Below are 26,218 nucleotides of genomic sequence, written 5' to 3'. Positions count from 1 at the left end.
AGGTGGGGGGGGCAAAAGTAAATCGGGGGGTGCAGAACACCCGCTCCGGGGCAGCAAAGGGAGAGCGAGGAAATGAGAGACGTCGAGGACGTGGTGGGGTTTTTGTTTTTATATACAAGACACATTTATCCATTAAATTTAGAACACGGTACAAAAAAAAAAAAAAACCACTTCAACTAATTCATCTTACAATGCTGTTCATATCAATTACTGTTCTTATTTCCTAATAATAAGGGGGGGTTGCTGTAGGCGACTCGCAGCTTCCACTCCTTTGGATCCGACAGGTTCTGGGGGGCAGCAGGAGGTGGAGGGGGGGGAAAGAAAGGAGTCAAAACCAATAAAGGCCCCTACGGCAAAAGGTTCGGAGGCTGAATGCAGAGAGAGGGGAGAAAAGGGGAGAAAAAAAAGAGAAAACCAAGAAAAAAATACAAATTCTATATTACATACAAGAGGAAAAGGTGGCTGAAGACAGAGGAGGCGGCTGTTGGCTCGCCCTGCCGGGGGCTGTGGGCTCGGGGCTGCCCCGCCACCAACCACTCCTCCCCAGGACCCTTCGGCGTCAGGCTTGGTGGGATGCTCTTCCAGAAGCGAGTGGGGGGCGAGGGTGGCCCCAGCCTCAGTTGGCTCCCCAGCTGTAGCTGTTGTAGGCAGACTTGTTGGCCTGGGATTTCTGGGGGATGGAGCTGCCTTGGCTGCGCTGTCCGGAGCCGCTCTGCGGGAGGAGGCAAGTGTGTGGTTATGGAGAGGGGAATCGGCACTGCCACCTCTGGGGTCCCAATCCCAGCCTGCTCTGCAGGGTGCTGAGCCACAGGTGCTGCCGGTTCACAGAGCCGCAGCAGCCACAGGACCCTCCCTCTGCTCTGTGCCTGCCTCCAGAGCAGCACCATGGCAGAAGCACAGGCAGCGAGGGCCCCTGTGGCTCTGTGAGGGCTGCTGCAGGGCAGGAGGGGGGGGAAAGGTGGGAAAAGGGTTAGAGCAGGGGGTGTGTGTCTGTGCGCGCGGGTGTGTGTGTGTGCACATACTGCCTGAGGGCCTCTCTCCTCGCCTTGAAGGGCCAACGGGGGAGAAGGAAGGGGCTACGTGAGCCTGGGGGGCCTTAGGGGCAGGGGGAAACCCCAGGGCAAGTGCAATGCATTATCAGAGAGGTTCATTACCTGATCTTCCTGCTGGCGTTGGCAGCACAGTATCATCTGCAAATATGGAAGCTGTTGCAGTACCAGGATATGTAAAAATAAAGGGACAAACTATGACAATAGAAATCCACGGTTAGACCTGAAAGCTACGGCGGGGTCGTGGCTGTGGCAAGTAACCCCTTTGCTGCTGGCCTGAAGAGGAATGGGGGAGCTCAGGGCAGACCAGGCATGTCTGCGTGGAGGGGCACTACCCGACCCTACCTGGTCCAGCCCGGCAGCAAGGGGGCTGTGCCGAGGACCCCCCAGCAGAGCACACCCCGGCCCTTCCTCACCTCGTCTTCTGCTCGGCCCTGTGTGTATGTGCAGGTGTGAGCATGTGCGTGTCACGCGTGTTCACGTGTGTCCGCCACAGGGCGTGAGGGGAGGGAGGGAGAGGGGGGGCCAGGGGAGGCAGGGGGGAAAGCCCTAGGAGATACCCCAGCAAAGGCCAGGGGCTGGGGGAGTCGCTTACCTGCCCATCCTGCTGCAAGTGGTGGTGGAGGATCTGCGAGTGGGGCTGCTGATGGGGGGTCAGGATGTGCATGAACGGGGTGGGGGGATAGGCTGCCGCCGTCGCAGGGTTGATGGGGCCGCCGCTACCCAGCGCCGAAGGCAGGTTGAAGGAGGCTGCCGGGGTTCCAGTGTGAAATCCCTGCTTCTCGAAGGATTGCTGAGGAGGAGATGCCAATGATGGAATAAGGGCCGGGTGATGGGTGGTGCTGCCCTGTCCCAGGCTAGCAGCGTGCCCCTTCCCAGCTCCACAAGTCACAGTGTGTGGAGCAGAAGCTCTGCCTATGGCTCTTTCTGGGCTTGGAGCTGCCCTAGGTTGGAAGGGCCTTTCCCTTCTCCCCGGCTGGCTACTCCAAGGGGAAGAGACCTCATTGCCCAGGGGGGCTTCCTTGAGCACACTGCAGACACTAACCTGAGTTTTGGAGTAGACAGAGCCCGAGATGTCCGGCACTCCTGTGTTACTGGATGTCACAGATACACCTGGGGAGAAGGAAAGGCAAGTGAGTGATGCTAACACCAGCATCAGGTGGTGGAGAGCTCTAGTGGCTTGCAGCCAGGGAAGGACTAGAGACAGACACATCCTGGGCAGCAGGGTTTTGGCAAGGCCAAGCTGCAAAGTATCTTTGGCTGAAGTATCAGCTGAAGTTCTTTTACTCTGGACACGAGCAGTTTCTGAATGCCTCCTGCTGCCACCCAGAGAAATGCATGTTGTTGAAGAGCCCAGAAAACAGCAACTGTGAGAAAAGCTGTGGGGGATGCAGTAGACAGAGGAGAAAACAAGCTCCCAGCATGTAGCACAACGGCAAGAGAGATCCTTGGGTGTCAAACAGGCAACTGCGTGTAAAGGGGACTCAGCTGTGGGCTGGGACAGTTGGTGCAGCAACTGGCAACACTGGCACACAGCCCGTGTTTTCAAAGGTCGTGGGACAGAGGAAAGCCTCAGCAGTTGTTTAAGGCCCAGAAAAGGTGTTGAAATGAAAGAAGTTTGAAAGCCTCAGCACCAGTGAGTTGGGACAGAGCTGAAGTAACTTCGCAAAGGGAAAACTGTGTCTTGAAGGGCTCTAATGTAGTGAAAAAAGCACACCAGGATTTAAAGGCTGGAAGAGGGACCCAAACCCAGGCAGACATTAACCAGTGACACCAGTACTGAGACAAGCGGCAGGTTCGTGATCTCCTCAAATCTCTGAATCAAGGACACTTCTCTAGGAAGCATGGATCTGCCCAACACAGGAGTCAATCCAGTTTCCAGGCTCCAATCTTGGACAACTATTGTTCTGCTGATCACAGACAGGCAGTAAAAAGAAGCAAAGCCCCTGATGTAAGTGCAAGGCCCAGCTCATTGAACTGCTGGGCACAGTGGAAGGCACAGAGTACTCTATACTCCTCCAATCTGCTCCAGACCTGGATGCAGAACAAGCCTGGGCTTTTCCAAGGAGAATCAAATTCCCTGGGAGTTGCACCATGGCCATTTTCCTCCCTTACTGCTGGAGGCAGCAAGACAGCAGTCCCCTTACATGACCAGAAAGACTGGGAACTGCAGTGTCAGTGCCCGCTGCTGAGGTAGATGCTGGGTCTCTTACCAGTGCTGTATCCGTGAGAACCATAGCCACTGGGCTGCTGAAAAGGGGTTGCTGATGCATTGACGCTGACATTCACACCATGCTGCTTGGAAGAGGTAGGAGCAACCTACAGGAAGGAGAGCAGCAGAGTAAGGAGGGGCCTCCCTGTACTGCCCCTCCTGCCCAAATCCCACTGCCTGCCCCTGCAGAACTCACAGGGAACACGGCGGGCCCGTACTGGAAGGTGCTGGGGAGCCCTGGTACCCCTGTGTAGTAGGGCAGACTGGTGTAACTGTAGCCAGGAGGCAGCGCCGGGTTCAGGAACGTCTGCTGTGTGGTGTGGTGGGTCTGGGTCTGGCTCTGCTGGGGCTGGGCCAGAGTCGTTGCAGGAGCAGGGGAAGAGGCATCACCTCGGCCAAATTTGGTTAAGTCACCTGGAATACAGAAGATGAGAAGAGACTGAAGAAAACTCCTGGCCCATTGCAGCTCAGCCCAAACAGGACCCACCCTTCTGATCAACAGTGACTTCAAGCAATCCCCATCCTACAGCTATTAAGGACTTCAGCCCTAGTAGCCCTCAGACTGATGAGCTGTTAACTGCTGTCCCCTTCCCTGAGAGGAGGACTTCAGAGCCCAAAGGAAGCCCATAGCAGCTACAGTGCTGCACTGCCTGATGTGAGCCTGTGATCTGGCATTGGATAAACCACAACAGAGCCCAGATGCTAGAGCTCTCCCTGAGCCAGCAGCAGCCTTGAACACAACTCAGCTCTCTTTGGAGCTAGACCCCAGGCCAGGGCAGCAGCCTGACGGTTCTGTCCTACCTGCAAACAGCTCTTCAATGAAGAGGAGAGTAGAATATCTCCCACTTGAGGATGTGTGAATGGCCCCTATTTACATCAGGGCTCACACCTCCTTCTCTCTCGCTGGTGACACTGAATCAAACAGGGCCCAGCAGCTCACACAGTACTCGGGTATCTCCCTTCCCAGGCTGGGCATTGCCTGAGGGCTTGGGTGCAGGGCTCTGGGAAGCTCTCTTGGCTGCTCTTTATGAGCCCCTGCTTGGCTCCTCCATGCAAACACTCTCACACAGCAAGACAGTGAATTTCCAGCTCCCAAGTGAGTCCAGTATAGGCACAAACATGGTAAGTTACACATGCAGCAGTGCTGCACTCCAAGCTGGGCATTTCAGCCTCAGTATGCTGAGCACAAGCACTTCTGCACAACCAAGCTCCTGCTGAAGCAGGGGAGGGAGAAGTGGTGCCAGGAAAACATCCGTTGATGAAGTGCAACAATTCCTAAAGCACCTGAAAGCTCAGCACAAGCTCTGCCCACTGGGACTCTGCAGTGTGAGGAAATGCACCTACCAAGGCTGGTAAGAGAACCAAGAATTTAAGTGCTGAGAAACATGCTCCAGACCAAAGGCAATGCAGGAGGCTGGTGAAGGTGCTGGCACAGGAAACCAGGAACCAGCAGCACAAACACCTGATGGGATATGCAAGCAGAACAAGTTTTTTTCTTACCAGAGTATGGATTGCTGCTCAGGCTGCCATCTCTTCCAGTCAGTGGGGTGGTGGGTGTAGGGAATGGGATGCTGTAGTAATCCTGAAGGATAAAAACCAAAGAAGTTTGATGAGCTCAGCCCCCAGATGCAATGCAGGATCTTTTGGAAAAGAGGAATTTCTGGACTGCAGCCACTAAACATGTTGGGAGTATTGCAGGTCAATCAGCCACATGGAAGCTGATCACAGCCTACAGCAACCCCAGCTTCTTTCTAGCATGCACCATCCCCCTCATCTGGCTATTAGAATAACCAGATAAGGTCTACTTGTATGCAAGTCCTGAAGGTGCCTGGACTTTCCCCTCCACAGCACGAGGGACACATGTGGCATTGCTTGATAAACCCATTCTCATTATTTAGTCACTGCCTCTGTCAAGGCTGAGGCAAATCTCTACAACAGCTCATTGCACCACTGGCAGGCAGAACAGTGCTCTAGCTCTGCATTCCCTAGTCCCACCAGCAGTGTGACCGACCAGCACTCCTAACTCCCCAAATGCAAAGGAGCAGCTGAGTAACTCCTCACTACTGCACAGGAGCATCTGTTCAGCACTCCTTTGTCAGCTCCTCAGGACTACCTCACAGCCTGACCTGTCTGCACACCCAAAGCAGCAGCACCAGTGGAAGCAGCATGTCCCTGTACTCACCAGTGGGAATCTTGTCTGGAGCATTTGCAAGTCATCATATCCATACACCTGTGGCTAGAAAAAGAGCAGGAGATGACATTAGCGACACAGACTAGATAAAGCCATTTACCTCATTTTAGATTAAGCATTTAGATAAACGTGAGAAAAAGCCAGAAGCAGATGAGCAGAGGCTACACAATTACTCAGGTGCAGGCAGCCAGCATTCACCACCACCAGACTGACACTGCCAAGAACCCTTTTATGTGCTGCTCAAATGAGGAGTGAGCATCAACACCCAGCACAGTGCTCCAGACCACAAAGGCACTGACAGTGTTCCTCTAGAGATTATTACAACACCAAAATCTGTCCTTATCTTCAGAAAAGGGTTGTGATTTTATGGCAGTTGCCACCTTTGTTCTGACTGTGTGGCCTTTGTATGCCATGTTGCTAATACAGCTCCACACCTTCCTGAGCTGTGCTCTGACCAAGGGCTGTTGCTCCCCAAAGGATGGGGAGGCTGTAGAGAAGAGGCAGACACAGACTCTGCTCTGGGGTGACCAGAATTACAGACGTTTACCCCCATAGGTACATGGATTTTCTCTGTTACTATGGAAAACATGCAGGAAAACAGCAGGTTTTATGGAACACAGCAGGTCCAGACTCTTCCCATCCAAGGCAGTCCTTCTGTGCTGCTGTTTTTGTTTCTCTACTATACTACATCCCTCCCTGCTAGCTGAAGACAGAGCTAGGAGGGATCTAGTGGCATGACATGACTGCAAAGAGCTGGTTGCCCCACTCACCGGATAGGCATGTAGCAGCCCTGGAGCCATGATGTACGGATTAGGCAACAACGGTGGGACTCCAGGAGGGAGATTGGGAGGGGCTTTTCCTGGAAAAAGGAAGAGGAAGTTCCCCAGTGAAGCAAACAACAGAAGCTGCCTCTCTTTGCCCCTGTCCCCGCCTCCTGTTCAGCAGTACCCAGGAAAATACCTGATGTTGTTGCAACGGAGCTGCGAGTCGAGGCTGTCACCGTGGAGTTACTACTGAGGCTGAGGCCCAGGCTGCTGACACTGCTGAGGCTGGAGGAAACGCTTACAACTGGTGGGGCGGCTGACACTGTGCTGGAGGAGGTGGAGAAAGTGCTAGCAGAAGAATGGAGGCTTGCTTCACTCTCCACACTTGTGTGCTAGGGAAGGAAGGAAGAAGAGTCAGGGGACCAGGCAGCTGGAACAGAGTGCAGAAACACTGCAGGACACTGTCTGCACCCAGCCATTCTGAGCGCCTGCAATGAACTTGGCTGCTGCAGGCTACAAAGAAACTTGCTTTGCATCTGGCTTAAGTCCAAAATCCTGACAGCAGCCAACCCCTAATTCTTCAGAGCCTCGCATGTGGCTGTGTCCCAACATGTCTGTCTGCTGGAGAAGCAGGGCTGAGCACCGCGTCTGCGGCAGGAGGCTGACTCTGCTGCAGAAGCAAATGCCCAGGGACTCTGCACTGAAGGAGCTCCAGCAGAACATACATCTGAACAGTGGCACTTCAGCAGCTGCCAGTTTACTCTGACACCTGGTGGTAACTCTGCAGCACATTCAAGAGCTGCTACGGGCTCAGAAGCAGCTGATGCTACGCCTGAAACAGGCAAGGTGTCAAAAGCCTTGAGACAGAGGTGCACAGACAGTGTTCTGACCTAACCCCCTGCCCTCTCCATACAACATCCAAACTCCAGCAGAACAACCAGCAGCCTGGCAGCTCTTGTCACAACTGCAGACCCTGCGCCAATGGAGGTACACAGCACTAGAGCACACTCGGACTCACCAGAAGAGTTGAAGTTGACGTTCGCCCAGAGGAGGTGGATGAGGACAGACTGTTCTGCTGGGTGGGTAATGTACTGCAGAAGGAGGAATAAAAGGTTGTCAAGCCAAAGGATGAGAGTCACCATTGGCAGCACCAGCCCAGATCCCATTCCCCACCTACTTAGATGGGACGATTTATGTTGGTCTTCCCTATTGCATGAGACAGACTTTGTTGCCTGCTCTAGATCCCTGCTTCTAGTTCTGCTCCTCCAGAAAGCCACCCGCTGTGCTTGCTCACCTGCTGAGCTGGGCACTGGTCGTACTGGGGAGCTCCTCACTGTGGCTCAGGCTGCTCAGAGCTGTCGAGTGTTGGCTGGCTGTTGTCAGCAATGAGGATGCAGATACCCCATCATTGAGAGGCGTGATACTGGGAGCAGAGGGGGAATCTGATTTCACTGTGGGGCCTGTAGCACCTGCCAACAAAAGCTTTGCATTAGCAACAGCTCCTGGAAGGCAATGAAGTGGTGAGTATCAGCAAAGCAGGGAGATGTGGGGCTTCCCTCACTGCTGCCAGCTAGTTACACACTTGTGACAGCACAACTGTGTTGTACTTCTCGCTTTACCCCAGCACTGCCATCAGCTCTGCAAAGAGCTTGAAGACCTTTAGATGAGGTCCCTTTCACAAAGAGAAAATTATTATCACCAGGGAGTGACTCATCATGGATCTCAGGGATCCATCAGCTGAAAGCTGAACATCTAAAGGCAAAGAAATAATCCAAGTGGCAGCAATTGGTCCAGCAGGCAAAAGACTTGCTGTTAGTACAGATAAAGCTTTCCTTCTGAAGCAAAGAATATGAGCAGTACAAGAGGCTCAGGACACCCACGGCACTGAGAGACTCTTACCTTCGACAGCCTGTGTGGTTTGTAACGGCGTGGGTTGCACAGAACTGAAACCATTCTGAGGAAGAAGAGAGAAAGAGTACCGGGCATTGCAGCTCCTTTTCCTGAGGCAGGTGTAGTGCTAGCTCCCCGCCACACTCCCTCCTCATCATCATGTCACCACACTGTGTGGGGTCTGTCCCAGGCTCGACCAGCCCAGTGCCAGCAAGACCCCCAAGTGCATATTTGAGCAAGCAGGGCAAGAAGTTCCTCTGCTGCTGGTAGCCAGATTGGCTCAAGATCCCCAAGCCAAAACTGCTGTTACTGAACGTGTGTGCAGCATGCAGAAACTGAATCCTTAAGACAAAACTAAATCCTTAGCCTGAATGCCACTCTGCACAAGGTAATCATGCATGACAGGACACATGGCCTGCTATCAACTTAACCACTGTCAACCCCACTGGCCGAGCCCCAGGGAAGTTCTATGAATAAGGGCTCTGGTAGCAGCTAGAAGGCGGCTCTCACAAGCCATGTGGTGAGGCTTGGAAGATCACAGAAACACTTGATACATCACTCAGCTTCCCCCAAGCCAGAGCTTCACACACTGTGCTTACTCAGCACAAAGGGTGAGCAAAGCTCTTTTCCTACCTTAGCCTGGGGCAGATCTTTCTGGGGCGAGGAGGAGATAGAATTTGGGTATCGCCTCGTCTGGGTGGATCTCTGTTCATACAGTGGTCCCTGAGCACTGTTCTGGGAGGTAAATGTTGCTGTCTGCATTGTGCTGCTCTGGTAACCAGACTCTTGGCTTTGATTGGACGAAACTGTGGATGAAGATTCACTGCTAAGGAAGAAACCAAACAAGAAGAGTTAATGTTTTCTTTCAGCACAGCCCTGCTGGAAGCTGCTCATCCTGGAGACTTCATCTCAACCTTAAAAATGAAGAGTCCCAAGCATCAGCATAAAGGTACCACACAAAGCAGCCAAGCAGTGAAACATACCCAGGCAAGGGCCACGAAAAGATGGTGGCACCTTGCTGCAGCTCTCCCTCACACACTGCTGTGCTCTAGGTGACATTTCATGAGCTGCCACCACTCAGATCCCAGCAGTCAAGGGACTGGCCAGATACTAAGGGCCAGCCCAATAGAGGACTTTGCTTTGAAAAGGTATTATCATCGTAGCTACATCTACCCCACTGTGTCATAGACTCATAGGATCATAGAATCCTAGAATAGTTTGGGTTGGAAAGGACCTTAAGATCATCCAGTTCCAAACTCCTGCCATGGGCAGGGACACTTCACCCAAGGGACATCACGTCATCCAAGGCTCTGTCCAACCTGGCCTTGAGCACTGCCAGGGATGGAGCATTTACCACCTCTTTGGGCACCCTGATGCCAGCGCCTCACCACCCTCACAGGGAAGAACTTCTGCCTTGTATCTAACCCAAACTTCCCTTGTTTCAGTTTGAGCCCATCACCCCTTGTTCTATTGCTCCTGTCCCCTGGTTTGCCAGGCAAAAAGCAGGACAAAAGTAGGAATCTGTCCTCCAGGGACAAGGAACAGTTGCACTGGGGATTCTTCTCCTGTATTTCCAGCAGCACAGTTAACTGCAGCAGGAAACATCTGCTTTCTGTGCAAGTACCACAGGTCAATCAGTCAGAGAGCTGCCTGAATGAGTCTGCTGGCAACTTGGGCTTTGCTTTTGCACACATTGTCCCCCCTTTGTGACCACGGCACAGTCAGAAAGGGTCTACTAGTATGCAGCACAACTGAAGTCTATGGGACCAGCTACCCTTCCAAAGCTACCTGCCCGGATTCATGTTCTCTTCCTCATGCCCAGCCCTCACCTCGCTGTGCTGGTGTACAGGCTGCTCTGAGCCTGGCTCACGGCAGCACTTGTTGTGGGTGTTGGTTCATACTCTGCAAGAACAGGCTCGGAACCAAACTGCAACGCCCCAAACTGCAGGTTGAGCCCTGAGATATCTGCTGAGCCAGGCATTTCCACTGCAAGGGCAGGAATCTGCAAGGAAGGAACAGCAGAAAGGATCAGTCACCCTCTGGGATCAGCACAGAGAATGACTTTAGTATCCCCATCTCCCAGCACAGGATGGTAGTTCCTGGCTTGCATCATCTGTATTAACCCTGTTCAACCCAGGCAGGGAAGCTTTCTCCATCACCACCCCAACTTCCTAACAACAGGAAGGCCGAGCCCAACCCCCATGGATTGTTCTGGATCTCTACCACAATACAACATCTCCTTCCCCACCATCCATCCCCACCTTTGATGTTAATGACGCCTTTTTCTTTTGCTGCTTCAGCTTCTGCTGAGCTGGCTGGGGACTGGATGACTGGTTGTCCGAGGAGCCTGGGGACATCTGAGGGACAGGATTGGCTTTGCTGGGCAGTGGGGAGGAGGAGGGTGCCGGCACGGTTGTGGAGGCAGTCACCACAGGCTGTTTCTCCTGCATGAACACTTCGATCATGGTTGAAGTTGAGGTGAAGGCCTGACGCTTGGTGAAGGGACTATGCACGGAGGAGTCCGTTGGGTTCTTGAGATCTACCAGGGGAGACAAGAGTGGAGTTAGGGGGATTTGTTTCCTTAAAACTAGATCAACTTCTGACACTGCAGAGAATCAACCAGCTTGGAAAAGACTTTAAAGCTCATCCAGTCCAACCGTTTGCAGCACTGCCAAGGACACCACTAACCCATGGCACTGAGGGCCTCATCTACACGGTGTGTGAACACTTCCAGGGATGGTGACTCCAGCACTGCCATGGGCAGTCTGTTCCAATCCCTGAGCACCCTCTGGGGAAGGAATCACTCCTAATCTCCATCTAAAGCTCCCTGGAGCAGCTTGAGGCTGTTGCCTCTTGTCCTGTCACTTGTTCTATCACTAGGACAGGGCTTGAACCAGACCCATTTCCCTATAGCAAGAAATCAGACACACAAGCTGAAAGAAATGGCCCTAGTACTGGCCCGCAGCAGGGCTCAGCATCTCATCTGAAAAGCAGGAGCCTCTGAAACACTGTTTACTCCCTCACACCAGCCCAGGGTTACTTCTTGGCACTGAACAGTCACCAGAATTGCATTCCTCTAAATGATACCAGTAGGTCAGCATCGAGATGCCACTGCCAAGTGGTGCTATTCAGGAGCTCTTCCCCACAGGTACCTGCTTTCAGACCTCTTCCCTGGGACACAGTTTTATATTAGGAAATAGTAAGGATCTCAGGAATGCTAGATCCCTGGCCCTGAAGCTGGCTGTCATGACCACAAGGCAGACAGACAGATTCAACTGCTCCAAGTATAAAAGGTATAGGGAAAGACTCACATGCATTATATTGCATTTCACCCCCTCAAACTTGCACCCATGCTCCTTCTAATTTCTCCAGCACAGTTGACTTGGCTGTGAACTTGTGATCTGGCCCTCACTGAATCCCTCACAGTTCTGCTGTACTCCCCTTTGGGGAGCCATACTGTTTCTTACCATACTGCACAAGAGACGAGGTCTGCGTAGTAGATCCCATGTCCCAAGAAGAAGCAGTGGTGCTCCCACCAGGCTGGGTGTGTTGAGCAGCCAGCTGAGCCAGAGCCTGGGCTGTCTTGAACTGCTCCAGGAACTGGGAACCTGTGGTACTGCTGCCTTTGGCCTCCCCGACATCTCCAAACCCTTTCCCCAGCATGCTCACCTGCAATTGCAGCAAGGCAATAACAAAGTCAGTGTCTCCCTTGGCTTGGAACTTGGTTCAGAGATCCATCTCTGAACATAGGCCTGGACACTCTGTACCCTCACTGTACCTCTCACTGTGCACACACTGCACCCACACTGTACCTCTCACTGGGTGCCTCAGCTTAATGCTCTAGATGCACACAGACACGTCTGGCAAGGAGAGCTTATACTTCTCTCACAGCCCTTCTTGCATGGGAGTGCAGGTGCACTTACCTAATGTCCACATCATGACATTTCTTAGTGTCATGGAGGCTTACAAGGGAAGGGCTCTTTAAAGATGTCCGAAGTTATTCCCATGCATTTGGTGGCACTAAAGAACAACCACGAGGAGAACTGGGCTTTACCACTGGGGTGATTTGGAAAATCCTTCAGGAATCCTCATCAGTAAGTGCACAACTGCTATTTCTTTTGCTTAAGTTACACAAAGCAGCACCTGCACAGGCCTCTGCCCAGTCCTGATGCACATTCAATGTCTCCTTCCTTCTACCTAAATGCAGACAGAGCATGTCTGGGAAACCCATACATTCCTAAGATATTTCCTTACCATGCTGTGGTGGGAGAAGGAGTTCCCAGAGGCAGGCTGGGATATAGCACTCTGCTTGGAATTGCTGAAAACCAGCGGCTGGGCCAGGGAAGGAGCCTGGGATGACTCCAGGTTTGGCGACTCATTTTCCATAGAAGAGGGCGTCTTTCCTAGCAGGACTGCCAGATCAATTCTGGGTAAAGAAGGGAGATACCCACCGAGGTTAACACAAGCTCTGTCCCGCCCTGCACTTCCATTGCAGCAGTATTCTACCTTCAGTCTTCCAAGTTATAGCCTTCACAAACTGAATGGATCTGCAGGACATTAACTCACTGCCAGTAGCAGCCTCAGAAAGACAGAGCGTAGGAAAACTTCAATCCAGGATTAAGACCCAGAAACTCCTAACTCAACTTTTCCATTTAAATCCATCTCATCTTAGTGAGAGCTGCTACATTTTAGCCAGCTGGCAAGGGTTAGTCTGAGACGGCAAATGGCTCTGGTCTTTGTGTGCCACATAAAGAGCATTGCCATGGACTCTCACCTCTGTCCAGCTGTGATTGTCACATTCTCAGCAGGCAGAGGCACTGAAGACACATTGGAGGCAGTGAAGATCTTTGTCTCAGACAGCTGAAAGATAGAAAAGGGGAAAAAGAATCCAAACATTGAGGACAGTGTCTTGGGGCTCCAAGTAAAGCATAAAAGTCTTTGAGCCACAGAAACAGTCAAGAAATGCAAGTGTTGAGACTTCAACTCCTCTAACATTTGGCTCCCATCAGAAGCAGCTTCTATTTCATTTGTTTCTTTTCAGGCAAGTGCACAAATTATCTGCCAGTGGCAAAACACCTCCCCCCCGCCGCCAAATCCTTCCATAAATGTCCTGTAGTTCATAAATCCACTAGGACTGCTGGGGTCTTGGCTGCTCTGAACTGATACAGCACTGAGCTGCAAACCCCACTGCACAGGTAGGTGCAATCAATGCTGGAGAAGTCAAAGAGAACAGACCCCTGTGGGCTTCCCACGATCCTGGCCTCACCTGGATGTTCTGACCAGCGACCAAGAGATCTACTGCAATTATGGAAGGAAAAAGAACATTGCTCAACACTGAATGAAGAGGAGGTTTAAGGACCTGGAACATCGCTGGATATGAACAGCTTTGATTCCAGACTGAGGAGCTGCCAGCAACTAAACTGCAGGAGCTTAAAACCAAACTCAGGAACCCCTGGGAGCATATCACACACACTGAACACAAGAAGGCCTATCAAAGGCTCTCTTCAAGCAGAGACCTGACTGAACAGACAGGGAAGCTGCTTGTGTCTCCAAATACAGTAGGAACCATTCAGACAGTGCCTGGAAAGCAAAAGGTTTCTCTCCTTGCCCATTCTGTAGGATTAGCAAAAAATGAGCATGTAAAACTAATACTAACACCCAACCCTGCTCCCATCTGCAAGAGCTGCAGCTCTGCCTTGATTCAGAGAGGGACTGAAGCCCATTTCAGGAGAAATGGACACAGAAGCATTGAAAACAGCTGTGAACAGTGCCTGTTCTCCCCTGCAGGAGAAGCCAGGTAGAGAACAAAAAGCTCTGGGATGTGCCAAAGAGCAAGTCAGGGTGTGGATCAAACCTTCCCCAACTGCAACTCCACTGGAGGAGGAGCAAGAATCCTGTGTGGAGTCAGGCCAGCTTATGGAAGAAATAAATCATTCAGGAAATGAGAGGACCATACTTGACGCCCCAGCAGATCCCTTCCTGTCTTGGGCTCCTATGACAAGCTCTACTACACACCTACTTCTGAAGCCGGCATGTTTAATTATTCATCACAGCTCCTGAAACTGGGAGCCTGGCTTGGGCTATGCCCATAGTTTGGGGAGGCCGGGCTTTGTGCTCCTCTCATTGCTGTATGCACATGCCAGCAGCCGCGTGGAGGAAAGAGGTCTGGAGTGTACCTACATCTTCATTCCAGTCCTCCGTGCCCCATTCTTCTGTCGCTGCCCTCCAAGCACCTACAAGGGTAACAACAGGGAGAAGTTATGCACGCAGCAAAGCTCTCCTTCCAAAAGGCAGGGAAGCACTGGGGAGCTTTGCAAGCAGCTGAGAGCATTTCTAATTGCCAACCAGGCAACGTAAAGCAGTTTACCCCAACCCACAATTCATGGGCAAGGCACTGTGATGGCATCGCCTCGGCCTTGTTCAGGCTGAAAGAGAGGGACCCCTGGGCTGGCAGCTCGGGAATAACACGCACCCCAACACCAAAAAGGGAAGCTGAGCTTCAGAAAGCCCTGGCATCGCCCCCAACCTCTTTGTGCCATGTTCCTGAGTTCCCTTTGTATTGCAGTAGTTGCAAGTTTCTGCACCCACGAGCAGTTCGTGTTACCCCAGCAGCTCAGACAGAGCATCTCCTTCACTGACCCTTGGGAAGGACTCACCACCCACTTCACTTTGTGTTTCTATAAACCCCAGGGACAACTGAACCATTCACAGGGCTCATCTCCCCCCCCGAATGTTAAAACTTCCCTGTGCCAGGACCTCCTGTGCACAGACAAATGTGGATCAGAAAGGAAAATGGAAGGGACTAAGCAATTCCCATGTTTTCTGATTGATTTCAGGGATTTGCTCCAAGGGAGTAGCTTAAAATATCAGGAAGAAAAGCAGGAGATTTCAGCCACAATCCAGCCCAGCACAGTTTATAAGAGAGCAAAATTTACCATGAAAACAAGTGATTGCCTGGCTGCATTTTCAACTTGTTCTGTCCCTCACTTCCAGCACACTTCAACCACAGTACTTTGAATCTTACATGGTGACTAGCAAATCTCTTAGATTACAAGTTCCAATTTGGTCTGGGAGAAGGGCAAAGGAGCATTTGACAGCCTAATCCACTTCGAGCATAAAACCAGCCCTGGTTTGGGCAACTTGTTTTTAGCCACTGAAAGCAGCTCAGCAAAACTCACCACCAGCAGCAGGGTCAATCCTGGAGACGTTTCCAAGGACAGAACAAGTTGACATCAGCCCTTTCATAAGCTGAAAGCCTTTTACAGCATCAAAACATAGCAGAACAACACTACAGGCACAGTCTGCCCTCACGGCAGTTGTGGGAAGGCTCCTTTACAGCAAGATCCTCCCAGCTCAGCCCTTATCTAAGAGGTGAAGTGGGAGCTGGAGGTAGCTGAGTGGCAGGGGAGAGCAGGAAACCAGAAGAATTGCCCCAAGAAGAGTCTGTGCATGCAGGAACATGACACAGAGATCTCTTAGTCTTGCTTGCATGGGGCAAAGGAGAAAACCAGCAAAGCAGCATGAAAAGCAGAAGGAAATCCTGCAGATGAAGAGCAGCCACTGATGGGGCTTTCCTGGCAAGTCTACTTCCTGAGTCCTGGACACCTATCCAGCATGGCTTGTGCTCTTTGCACACAAAGGGACAGATGGAAAACTGAAGACCTTCAATGAACCAGCATGTGCCAGAACTGTTCCAGAGAGCTTCCTAAGCAGCACAGTGTGTTTAGGCTTTTAAAGACACTGAGTCAGGCTCTTCCAAAGAGGAGAGCTGCAACACAAGCAACATCCTGACTCTTCTAACACCACTCTGGAAGTGTCACCTTCTGAACTGCAATTCCTCCTCTCTGCTTTCAGGAAGCCCTTCCAAGAGCAGCTGGTCTGTAAGCACCTCAGACCAGGAAAAGGGGGAAAAAGCCAAAAGTCCAAAGGCATTTGCAATTACAAATGTACTGAAGAAAAGAAATCCCATTGTGGCTTCATGATACCCCTCCTCCCCAATCCATTATCTCTTCATTGTAAACTGGGAGATGAGCAACCAGCTTGCTCCTTTGTGGGCCCATCCAGTGCTCTGCTGCTATCTCAAGTGACTGGATACCTGCTCCCTGCAGAACCAAATCCCACACTCTGCACCTCAAAGGAATGCAAATCCAAACAAGGCAAAGCCTGGCAGAAGCATAATGGCAGCTATGGAGCAGATGGCCTTGTGCTGCCTGCCCCAGTTAAAGATTAACCCAGAGGTGAGGACAAGGAGATGCTCCAAAGCAGCAGCAGCACTCCAAGTATGGCAGCCTCTGGGCCCCTGCAAAAGACTTTACAGCCTCAACACTCCTCTTCGTGTCCTGACCTGTTCCTCCAGAAGGGCCTTTAGCCTTGAGTTCCAGACCTCAGATTTAATGGAGGAGACATTAGTCCAACATGGGTTTGGCCTTCTTATGGACACTGATGGGATTTGGTGGGTATAAGGCAAACCGGATCATCTTACAGGTGTCTTTTCACTTCATAAGGCATGAAAGGGGCTTAGAAGGATGATGGGACGCTTCATCAGGGACTGTAGTGATAGAACAAGGGGTGATGGGTTCAAACTCAAACAGGGGAAGTTCAGGTTGGACATAAGGAGGAACCATCCCTGTGAGGATGCTGAGGTGCTGGCACAGGTTGCTCAAAGAAGTCGTAAATGCTCCATCCCTGGCAGTGTTCAAGGCCAGGTTGGACAGAGCCTTGGGTGATGTGGTCTAGTGTGAGATGTCCCTGCCCATGGTAGAGGGGTGGAACTAGATGATCTTAAGGTCCTTTCCAACCCATTCAACTATTCTATGATTCCATAAAAGTGCAAGAGCAGGAAAGAAAGTGGACAGGCACTGGGCAGCTTTGCCATCAAGCATCCGGGTCATCTCCAAATCTACTGTCATCTTCAAGTGCAGGGCAGGTCTGCTTGGGGGAAGAACAGCAGCCGGGCAGCACGAGAATGCCAAAACAGCCAGCAAGCACATCGGTCCCCCAGAGGCAGCCGTAAGCAGAGGCGAAGTGCTGAGATAGCTGCTTTAACCAGAGCAATTCCCCTTGCAGCAGTGTCTGTCCCTGCGCAGAGGCATAGCGGGGAGGGCAGTGGAGTGATAGCTGCAGAACCAAATGGCACAGGGACAACAGCAAGCCATGGCTTTCTGAATGTGGGACAAAGAGAACAGAGCTAAGCCGCCTCATGCCTCCTCCCCTTGGTGGGATGCTCTGTCATCAGTGCTGTGGACACGGAGCTGCTCTGGGTACTCAGAAGCAGTGGCTGAAGTTAAAATGTACCTAAATCCCCCCCGAATTTGGGTTAACCTCTCCCAGTTTACATTCAAGGTGTCAGCATTAGTAGAAGCAGTCAGAACAAACGTCAAATAGTCATTAAAATCAGCAAGTGAAGAGAGAGGAGGATGATATATCCACAGATATTTGAGGTTTGGGTTTGAAACAAGCTATAAAGGAGAAGTATCCGGGGCAGTTGATGCACCTGGAGGTATCGTACCAGGAGCAGTGTCAAATTTTCGGGGATAATTTGCCCCCTCACCCCCAATGAAATCAAGTCCTGAAACAACAAAAAACAAAACAAGACAAAAAGACAGACAACGAGTGAAATTCTGGCTTCCAGAAGGGCAGAGGAGTTCCACCGCCCGTGTGCACTGGTCACATTGTACCTGTGGATATTGGCACTGCCAAGAGATGCCTGTGGCTACGGAAGTGGACACTACAAGACCCTGCAGGGTGCAGCTGCATTGGAGAACTACAGCAACTTGGAGCTGTTCCATCAGAAATCTCCCCAGTCCCCCCAGCCATGCTCTAATTCCACAATTCCACTGAGCACCAACACACACAACCAAAGCCAACCTCACAAAAGGCTGTTCACACCAGTTAAAACTTCCAGCATGTGGAGCTCATTCGCTCCCATCCCTTTTTCCTCCAAAACCAACTGTACCCATTGCCCTTGCCTCATGCCTGCACTACTCCCTCTGGTATTTAAAACTCTGTTTACAGTATTATTTACAGGGTGGTGAGGCACTGGCACAGGTCGCCCGAAGAAGCAGTAAATGCTCCATCCCTGGCAGTGTTCAAGGCCAGGCTGGACAGAGCCTTGGGCGACATGGTCTAGTGTGAGGTGTCCCTGCCTGTGGCAGGGGGCTGGAACTGGATGAGCTTAAGGTCCTTTCCAACACAAACCAGGCTGGGATTCTGTCTCTTTCCAAAGCTATCAGTTTTTCAGTAACTACAAGAAATACAGAAGTGGCCTAAAGCAACATGAATTCTATTGTGAAAGCCTCTTATAATGAGTGATATTTACTTGAATGCTCAAAACTCATGGAAAAATAGTTTGTGCAAGACTGCTCCATAAAAAACCCCAACCCAACAAGCCCCAAACCTCCTCAAATCCCCAAGCAGACTACTTACAATTAATGATTGTCCCTTGCGACTCTGTCCAGTTATCACACTGCAAAACCTGAGTTCACTTGTGCCTTACAACAGTGGGCACACTTGGAACAAAAAGAGTACCATTTTTTCAGGGCAAGGGAATGTGCCAGGGCAGACCTGTGCTCACAAACTGCTTTGCTTCAAACAGGGAAGCAATGAAGAGTTCTTTTTGACCAGCTTTCTGTAAGGTGTCACGCTCCAGCAGGTTGAGCATGAAAGAGAGGATGCTCCCCATCCCATAATCAGGACCAAGACATCTGAACCCTGAGTAATATTTTCTGGGGGACGCACAGGATATCAGAACTTCCTGTGTTTATTACACTACACTTTGTAACTCACATCAGAACAATCATCCAGCTCCCAAATTCCAACATGGTCACCCTAACAGATGCAAAGGCACCTCTGGGCACAAAGAAACAGCATCAGTGAAATCCGTTTCTGAACCAACAACCCATTCCTCTACCTCTGAGCCAAAGACCTACTCAGAACCTCTTCAGCGCAACTAGATGGACACAAAGTCCACTTACCACCTAACCACAAGCCAGCGTATGAAGAGCACTTACTTGTGCCATCATCTGGCTCAAAGCTGCCCGTGTTGTTCCATGTGTTGCTGTTGCTGTAGCTCTCATCCGTGCCCGCCGGCTCGGCATAGTCGGCTGGGTTGAAGGTTCTGTAAGAAGTAAGAGGATGGAAGTTTTTACTCCCTCTCCCCAAGCAACTGATTTTATTCAGCCCATACCACATCTACGAGTTCTCTCAGCAGAGCGCTGCTGCAGCTACTCCAGCCATTCCTCACTGAAGTTAGCATTCTCCAGTTTTGGCTTTACTAATGAAGGAAAATGGGACCACAAATGATGCACAAAGACTTGTATCTTTGCTGTGCTTTGTACAGTGAAACTTACCCCATGCCTTGGGCAGAAAATCTTCCCCCTCGCCTTCCAGAGCCACCTGTAAAACACACACACATACTGCTGAGCATCTCCCTTGGCTCTGCATCACTGGGCAAAGCAGCAGTTGAACAACATCTGGAGTTCTGATCCCCACAACATGCAAGTGGTGAGGATCTTCCCCAGTTGTTGGGATTTCCAGTGGCTTCGTTATATGGCTGGGGATAACCTCAGCTCCCTGGCAGTAGAATTTAGTGATGCATGAGCTCAGGCTCAGATAAAGTTTCCAGCTGGCACAAACCACAAGCAATGGCCCCCAGGTTCTGATTTCTGCAGCGTGTGTCCTCAGCAGTCCAGATTTGGTGGGAAAATGAATTTCTGCTACTGACTAAAACCCAAGCCAAGTGTCTGCACAGGAAAGGTGCTCAGACACATGGGCAAGAATGAGGAGGAGCCAAGTTCTGGTGCTAACAAGCAACTGGCCCACCTCCCAGACAGTCACCTTAGGGTTTAACTTCTCATTTCTATACAAAGTGGCCCTACCTTTTTTCAACTCCAGGGATGGGATGTAAGAACTAGATACTGTTTCTAGCATACTTAAGATAGGAAGTGACATGCAGGCTAGGAGTGTAACCAAAGAACAGCAAAATCAAGTACTTGGTTTCAGTTTGGCAACTCCTTCCACAAGAGAGCCTTTCAAACCTCATGGAGGAGATAGCCACACTGATGTAACTCTTCTCTCCCATCCCCTCTGACCTCAAATCCCATGTGTACCTCGGCCTCGGCCACGTCCCCGCCTCCCTCTTTCCGTGCCTCTTCCAGAAGATCCTCCACTCTTACCACCGTCTAGTCCATTCTCCTGGCCCCGAACTGAAAGACAGAACAATGCAAAGAATGTCAAGATTTAGGGAGGATTCAAGTCCAGACCAAAGCTCCCATCACTTCTATTATTTAAGCTGATGGTATTGAGGGCATCACCCAAGGAATCATCTCAGTCAGGGAAGCATTAGACAGCTCACACACACAAGGATGGTTTTCCTCAGAGATGAGTCTGCCCAAGCAGCTTTCCTGGCAGCTTTCGTGTACCACAAAGTGCCTCTGGATGACCCTTAAGGTCCCTTCCACCCGTGACACTGAGGGGTGCTAGGAAAGGGCAGGTCCATACACTCTCTTCCACGGCTGGTACCACGGCCCCGCCTCGGTGGCCCTCCACGTCGTCTGCTGAAATCCCGCTCCCTCTCCCGGTTCTCTTTGCTTTCTTCACTGGGTTCTGTCTGGCCACTCTCCTTTTGTCCTGAGACACCCTTCTTCTTCCCGACCATCTCCCAGGAATGCTGAAGGTTTGCAGAGAGGAAAGAAGTTAATCACACTTTGATCAACGAAGGAAGTTATTCATGGTTTGAGCAATGCAGTATGTGAATACACACATATTCTTACACACCTATTGAAACTTGCTACAGATATAACAAGGATCTCCAGAAAAATCCTTTCCAGCCCAATTTCTCTTCGTTTTGAAGAGTCTATCAGCCTACACACAGTACAGCTTTTTCCTTCAAGGAAAGCTTTCTTATAGCTGACTGTCACACAGCCTGAGGTAACAGGACATGAGTTACTCTCTTTCTGCAGAGATTTACTAAACCATACTCACAGCAGCATGAAAGCTTACACAGATGCTACTATAATGTTGTCAAAGTGCTTGGATTCAAAAGGAATAGGATTTATTGCATTTTCCCCTCCATTCTTTTGGGCTTGCTGGCCACACTTGTGTTCTGTGCAAGCCTACAGAGAGCATCATTGAGAAGCTGGTACAAAATCACATTTCACATGCTACTTGTGCAACTAGTCAGTCATTCTGGCTCTTGCTATGTAGACAGGACTCTTTGTCTTGCCTTCATATATGCAGTTACACTGAACTAGGACTCACCACATTTACAGAACCCAATCCTACCGTGTCCGGATTGCCCTCCAGCAGTACGTTGATGGCTCTGTTAACATCTCCATTGCAGTCATGCAGAGCAATCACACACTCATCCTGGTTCTTGCCTGTGATGTCAATCAGCTGTAGAGGAGACACCACCACGGTCAGCAAGTTCCAAACCAAGGTGGTACCAAGTCTCTGTGGATCTCTTATGGATCCCAAACCAGAAATCCTCCAAAGAAATGTCAGCGGTTGGGAGTCTCCTGCAGCCTTCACAACTGAATTATGCCCTCTCAATGAGAAGTAACTGCGGGTGGAACTTCTGAGTTACCACAACCAGGTTCCAACCTCCCCCTTTTCTCAGGATAACACCATTCCCTGCATTCTGTGGAAGAAGTCTGTCCAAGGAAATTCAGGGAGCAGGCAGCCATGTCCCTCCCACCTCCCCCAGGCAGTCACGGTAGACACTGATTCTGCCTTCCAGCCAGAGCTCATCCTCACTTTTCACACTCACTTGTTTCACCTTCTCCTCAAAGTCAGCGTCATTGTGGTCTGAAATCATCTGTGCAAGTCGAATCTGTTCCGCAGTGGCCTGAAGAAATGGAATGCAGAGACAGCAGGATTAGAGCGGCACCTTTCCAACAACCCTTCCTCCAAAGACCACTCCGCTTCCCTGAGGTCTCTGGGAAGGAATAAGTGGGATGAAGAGGAGGCGTGAACAAGGGTCAGAAAGAGGAAAGCTTCAGAGAGAAAGAGATGGAAGAGGAGTGAGTGAGGAGAGTCCAGAAGAAAGGGACTCACCAGGAGAGGGAAAACCACCTAAACTACATCCATTCTGAGGCAGATTTGAGCACCACTGGAACATCAAGACCCACTGCAGGTGGCTTCTCAGCCACTTGCATTCATTCAAGTGAACAGGGAATGGCCAGAGGGAAATAACCCCAAATCTCAGCTCAGAGACACCAGTGTGGAAACCCCACCATCAGTGGCTGCCCAGGTAACCCGGCTCTGCCAGCAGCATCCTGCAGCATGTAGGACCCACACAGAGGTGCCAGGTCTCCACCTCCAAGCTAACTGGTTTCCATGGCTGCTGCCCTTACCTGTGGCCGCTGCTTGTGTTGTGTCTGGCTCTGTGTCTGTGTCTGCTCCCAGTTCCCCCGGGCTCGGTTAGTGCTCACCGATGTCATCATTTACAGTATATACAAATAACAGTATTTACAAGGTAGAACTCTGTGGTAGGGCAGGGGAGAAGAGAGAACACACTGTTAGAAACCCAAAACAAAAGGCAGCACCAAGAATGAACCATGGCATGGGCAAGGCAGGCAGCAAAGCCATCCCGGTGCCCTCCCTCCCTCCCTCCCCACCAGCCACAGCCTCCCATTGCCATGTGCCCCAAGACAAAACTGGCACTTCTGGAAGTTTCTCCACCGCCACCACCTCACCTGCACTCAGGTGAGCAAGTGTGTGAGCAGGCACGGACTGGCCACGGCCAGGGCGCAAAATGCTTGTTGGTCAACTGGAGTAAGGAATGCTCGAGAAAAGCTCTAAAGAAGCTTCACTTAGAGAGTAGAACATCTCACAGCCTCAGACACACCATCAGCTACTTCCCCTTCTCCTTTCTTGCCTTCAAAGCAGGGCAGAGGAAGAAAAGCACTCCAGTAGTAAGTGGTGCTATAGGTTTGTGGGATATCAGTTTAGAGAAACACCACCTTTGTAGAACTGCCTGGTTGTGCTCACTTCAGTTATTCCTCAGAAGCAGAAATATCAAGTTTCCTTCTACTGAGTATTCTGGATTAAAATGAAACACTACCAGAAAAGTGAGCTAGATGTCAACAAGGAATTGCAGCCAGTAACACTGCTGGGAACTGCTTGAGTCCAGACATCCCAGAAGAGTTCAGGAACAGGGTGTCCAAAGCTCCTGGAGTTTTGTAACTGCTCGCTGAGCTTCGCAGGAAGAGCCCAACCCAGATGCTTAGAACGGGATCAGCACTGAGCAGTTTCACCTTGCCTGCCATGGCACGAGGGATGCCACGCACATCCTATGGCACCTGGCATCACATGCTACTTCCAAGCCCCTGAAACCTCAATAATCACAAACTCCACACTTCTGGCTTTTGTTAACAAGACGGCGACACCTTCCTCCAAAGCAGCAGGATCTGCTCCACGTTCTGGTGCTGCAGCAGATGCTTTGGATAGGGGAAGGAGCCCCAAAGAGAGTAAGAACAGGAGGAAACCCGAGTGAGAAACTCTAACCTGCACCGTTGCTTGCAAACACCAATGTGGCGGCACAGAGCAAGACCCAGTGTGCAAAGCTCAGCCTCGTTAGCAAAACAGCCCAGTAAGAACTGGGGAGTCTCTTGTCAAAGTCCATGAGAGGAGCACTCGACCAGGCTGGGAGATCCTTTCCCGAGAGCACGGAGACCCTCCTGTCAGCCGCACCGCGGCTCACTGCCCATGCCAGCGCTCCTGCTCCCAGCAGCCTCCAGCTTTCCTCTGCAGGCAAGCTTTCAAGGCCCACTGCTCCTGCAGCTTCTCACAGAACCTCAAACGTTCCTCTTCAGGGCCACCCATGCCTCTCAGAACGAAAACCACCGTCTGCCAGCTCTACAGCACCAAGGTCTCTGATCGGGGAAGCAACCCAAGCTATCTGCCTGGTGAGAGGGAGCTGCCCATGACACCAAGCAGGTTTAAGGAAGGGCATCCAGGCTGGGCTTCACCCAAGGCCAAGCAGCCTCCACATAGGCTTCTTCCCCACAGGATTGCTTTCCACTCTCCACTGCTACATCTCTTCCAGTTTTAAGTGTTTCAGGCACAAACAAGTTGTCATATTAAACCAATTTGGCAGCAGAACTGCAGGCCCAGAGGGAAGCAATCCTGTGCCATTGCAATAACTTAATCTGGGATTTCAACAGGATACAGTACCAGCAAGTCTACTGCCCCCAACCTTTGTGCAGTGCTTAGGCATTGTTCAAGAGCTCTGCCACGCTCTGCCCAGCTGCATTCCTGGCACGAGGAAATGGTGCTTATTTAACATGCAGAAAAAAAACCCACCCCCAAAACCACAAGCATCATCTGGCAGCCCCCAGTGCTGAGCCTGGTGGCAACGGGCAACCCCACGCGACACCCTACGCCACATCCAGGGTGCCAAGACTGTACTCCTCACTTGGGTCACTGTAGTACAGCTCACAGGCCACATTTCACTGCAAACCTTGGTTGTGCTGTCACCTGCTCTGGCCCTGCGCACAGGGAGCGCTCCCATGAGTTCACCAGTTCCAAGCAGCCTTCAGTGTTTGCCCTTGCTTTTAAAGAGCAAAGCCACATCTGTGCACAGAGAGAGAGGCAAGCAAAAAGGGCAACTCCAGCCCCAGAAAACCGTGGCTGAGCCACAGCAGAGAAACAGCTTTAAAGCAGCCCCGCGCTTATGTTTCAAGGCAAGAGGAAAGCAACGCATTCCTACGGGATTCAGGGAAAACAAGAAGATTCCCAGCTACAGGTTACAACATCTTTTCTTTCAAGAAGCTGCAGGGAAATGTGATGCACTTTGCCGTTACCCCTCTTCCTTTTTAGCCTACAGCATCCAGAGAGGAGAGTCTCAGCTACTCAGAACAGGAGGCTCCGGAAAAAGAGGTGATACAAAAACATAACAAACTGTTCATTTTATTAGAAACTTCAGGTAAGTTACAGCTTTAGCACAAGGATCTGGCGGTCACATCCGCTACCCCCAGCTGGCTCAGCCCTGCTGGCTCATGCTGGGAGAACCCCAGCACATCCCAGCCTCAATTTCCCTTCTCTGTTCATACAATTGGTATCTCCAGCCCCCTCTGACAAAGCTTCATGAACACATGCAAAAAGCTCTGAAGCTCCAAAGGAAAGGACCACAGAGGACAAAGCATTTGGAAAGATTTTCCTGCAACATAGGGCAGGACCAGCACCCGAAGGAGCTCGATGACACGATGGGGGGATGGTGCTTTATCAACATTACGAGCTTTCCTCTGGAGCAAACACACTGCAGCTGCAAACCGAGCAACCCCCGCGCATGCAGAGGACAGGATTCTGAGGGGATGCCCCAGACACACCACCAGGGTCCCGCAGTGGGTACCGCCTTGCAACGCTTCACTGGGGACACCCACCGGAGCGCCCTGAACTGGCCCAGGACCCCGCGCTGGGGCACCCGCCCTCGGGCCGGGCCTCCTCCAGGGCCGCCAAACCGGCGTCGACCGGGAATGCCTCGCGGGGCCCCTCCGCGGAGCCCGCCCCGCGCCGAAGAGCCCCGAGAGCGCTGCGGGGCGGCGCGGCTTCCATTGTTACCGCCAGCCGCGGCGGGGCCGGGCGGGCCCCAGGGGCGCGGCAGGGCCAGAGCCGCCCGGTGCCGCGGCTCAGCGTGCCCAGACCCACGGCACACAATGGGGGCGAGCGGCCGGAGGGGACCCACCCAGGGCCGTGAGGAAGCCCCCGCGGCGGCGCGGCGCCAGGCCGTGCCCGCACCCGGGAGGCGGGCGGGCGCGGGCCGCTTCCGCCCTCATGGCCGCGGCCGCCATTCCCCCCCTCCAACTCCACACCTCACCTCCCCGCCCGCCTCCAGCCCGCCGCCCTCCCTCACCTGCGGCGGCCGCGCGTTACGCCAGGCCCCAGCTGCGGCCCGGCCCACTAGGCCGCGCGCGGCCCGGCGGTCGGGCCCGGCGGCGGGGCCCGGCGGTGGCGGGGCCGGGAGGGGTGCGCGGCGGCAGCGGAGGGTGAGGCGGCACAGAGTGGGGGGAGCGGCGGGGTTTACCGGCGCCGCGCGCGGTTCCCGGGGCCGCCGCCGCGCAGCAACTTTACCTGGGTCTCACCACACTGACAACTACCAGCGGCGCCCGCCCCC

General features: G+C 52.0%; 1 protein-coding gene across 7 annotated transcripts; it reads right to left on the bottom strand.

Moving 5' to 3' along the window:
- Positions 1-94: 94 nt before the first annotated feature.
- UBAP2L (ubiquitin associated protein 2 like) lies at positions 95-26,218 on the bottom strand. 7 transcript variants are annotated; one of them, XM_080635206.1, is made up of 28 exons: positions 26,176-26,218; positions 22,458-22,587; positions 21,872-21,949; positions 21,388-21,498; positions 20,605-20,773; positions 20,214-20,309; positions 19,455-19,500; positions 19,116-19,222; positions 17,600-17,674; positions 14,287-14,339; positions 12,881-12,966; positions 12,361-12,532; positions 11,574-11,775; positions 10,368-10,645; positions 9,936-10,108; positions 8,740-8,932; positions 8,116-8,170; positions 7,511-7,685; positions 7,235-7,307; positions 6,413-6,608; positions 6,223-6,311; positions 5,444-5,497; positions 4,762-4,843; positions 3,458-3,675; positions 3,263-3,368; positions 2,095-2,162; positions 1,645-1,842; positions 95-712 (listed from the first exon to the last, which is right to left on the bottom strand). In XM_080635206.1, exons 2-28 carry the CDS (start codon positions 22,545-22,547, stop codon positions 617-619), a joined length of 3,339 nt encoding a protein of 1,112 aa, XP_080491332.1. In that variant the 5' UTR covers positions 22,548-22,587; positions 26,176-26,218; the 3' UTR covers positions 95-616. The 7 variants fall into 7 exon arrangements, with proteins under 7 accessions (XP_080491332.1, XP_080491333.1, XP_080491331.1 ...); XM_080635207.1 differs by having other exon boundaries at positions 8,740-8,929; positions 25,958-26,187; XM_080635205.1 differs by having other exon boundaries at positions 25,958-26,186.

The sequence above is a fragment of the Psittacula echo genome (assembly GCF_963264785.1).
Source record: "Psittacula echo genome assembly, chromosome: 26".
In the NCBI taxonomy this organism is placed as follows: domain Eukaryota; kingdom Metazoa; phylum Chordata; class Aves; order Psittaciformes; family Psittacidae; genus Psittacula; species Psittacula echo.
Note: the sequence above shows the minus strand (reverse complement) of the source record. Positions and strands in the feature narration are given on the sequence as shown.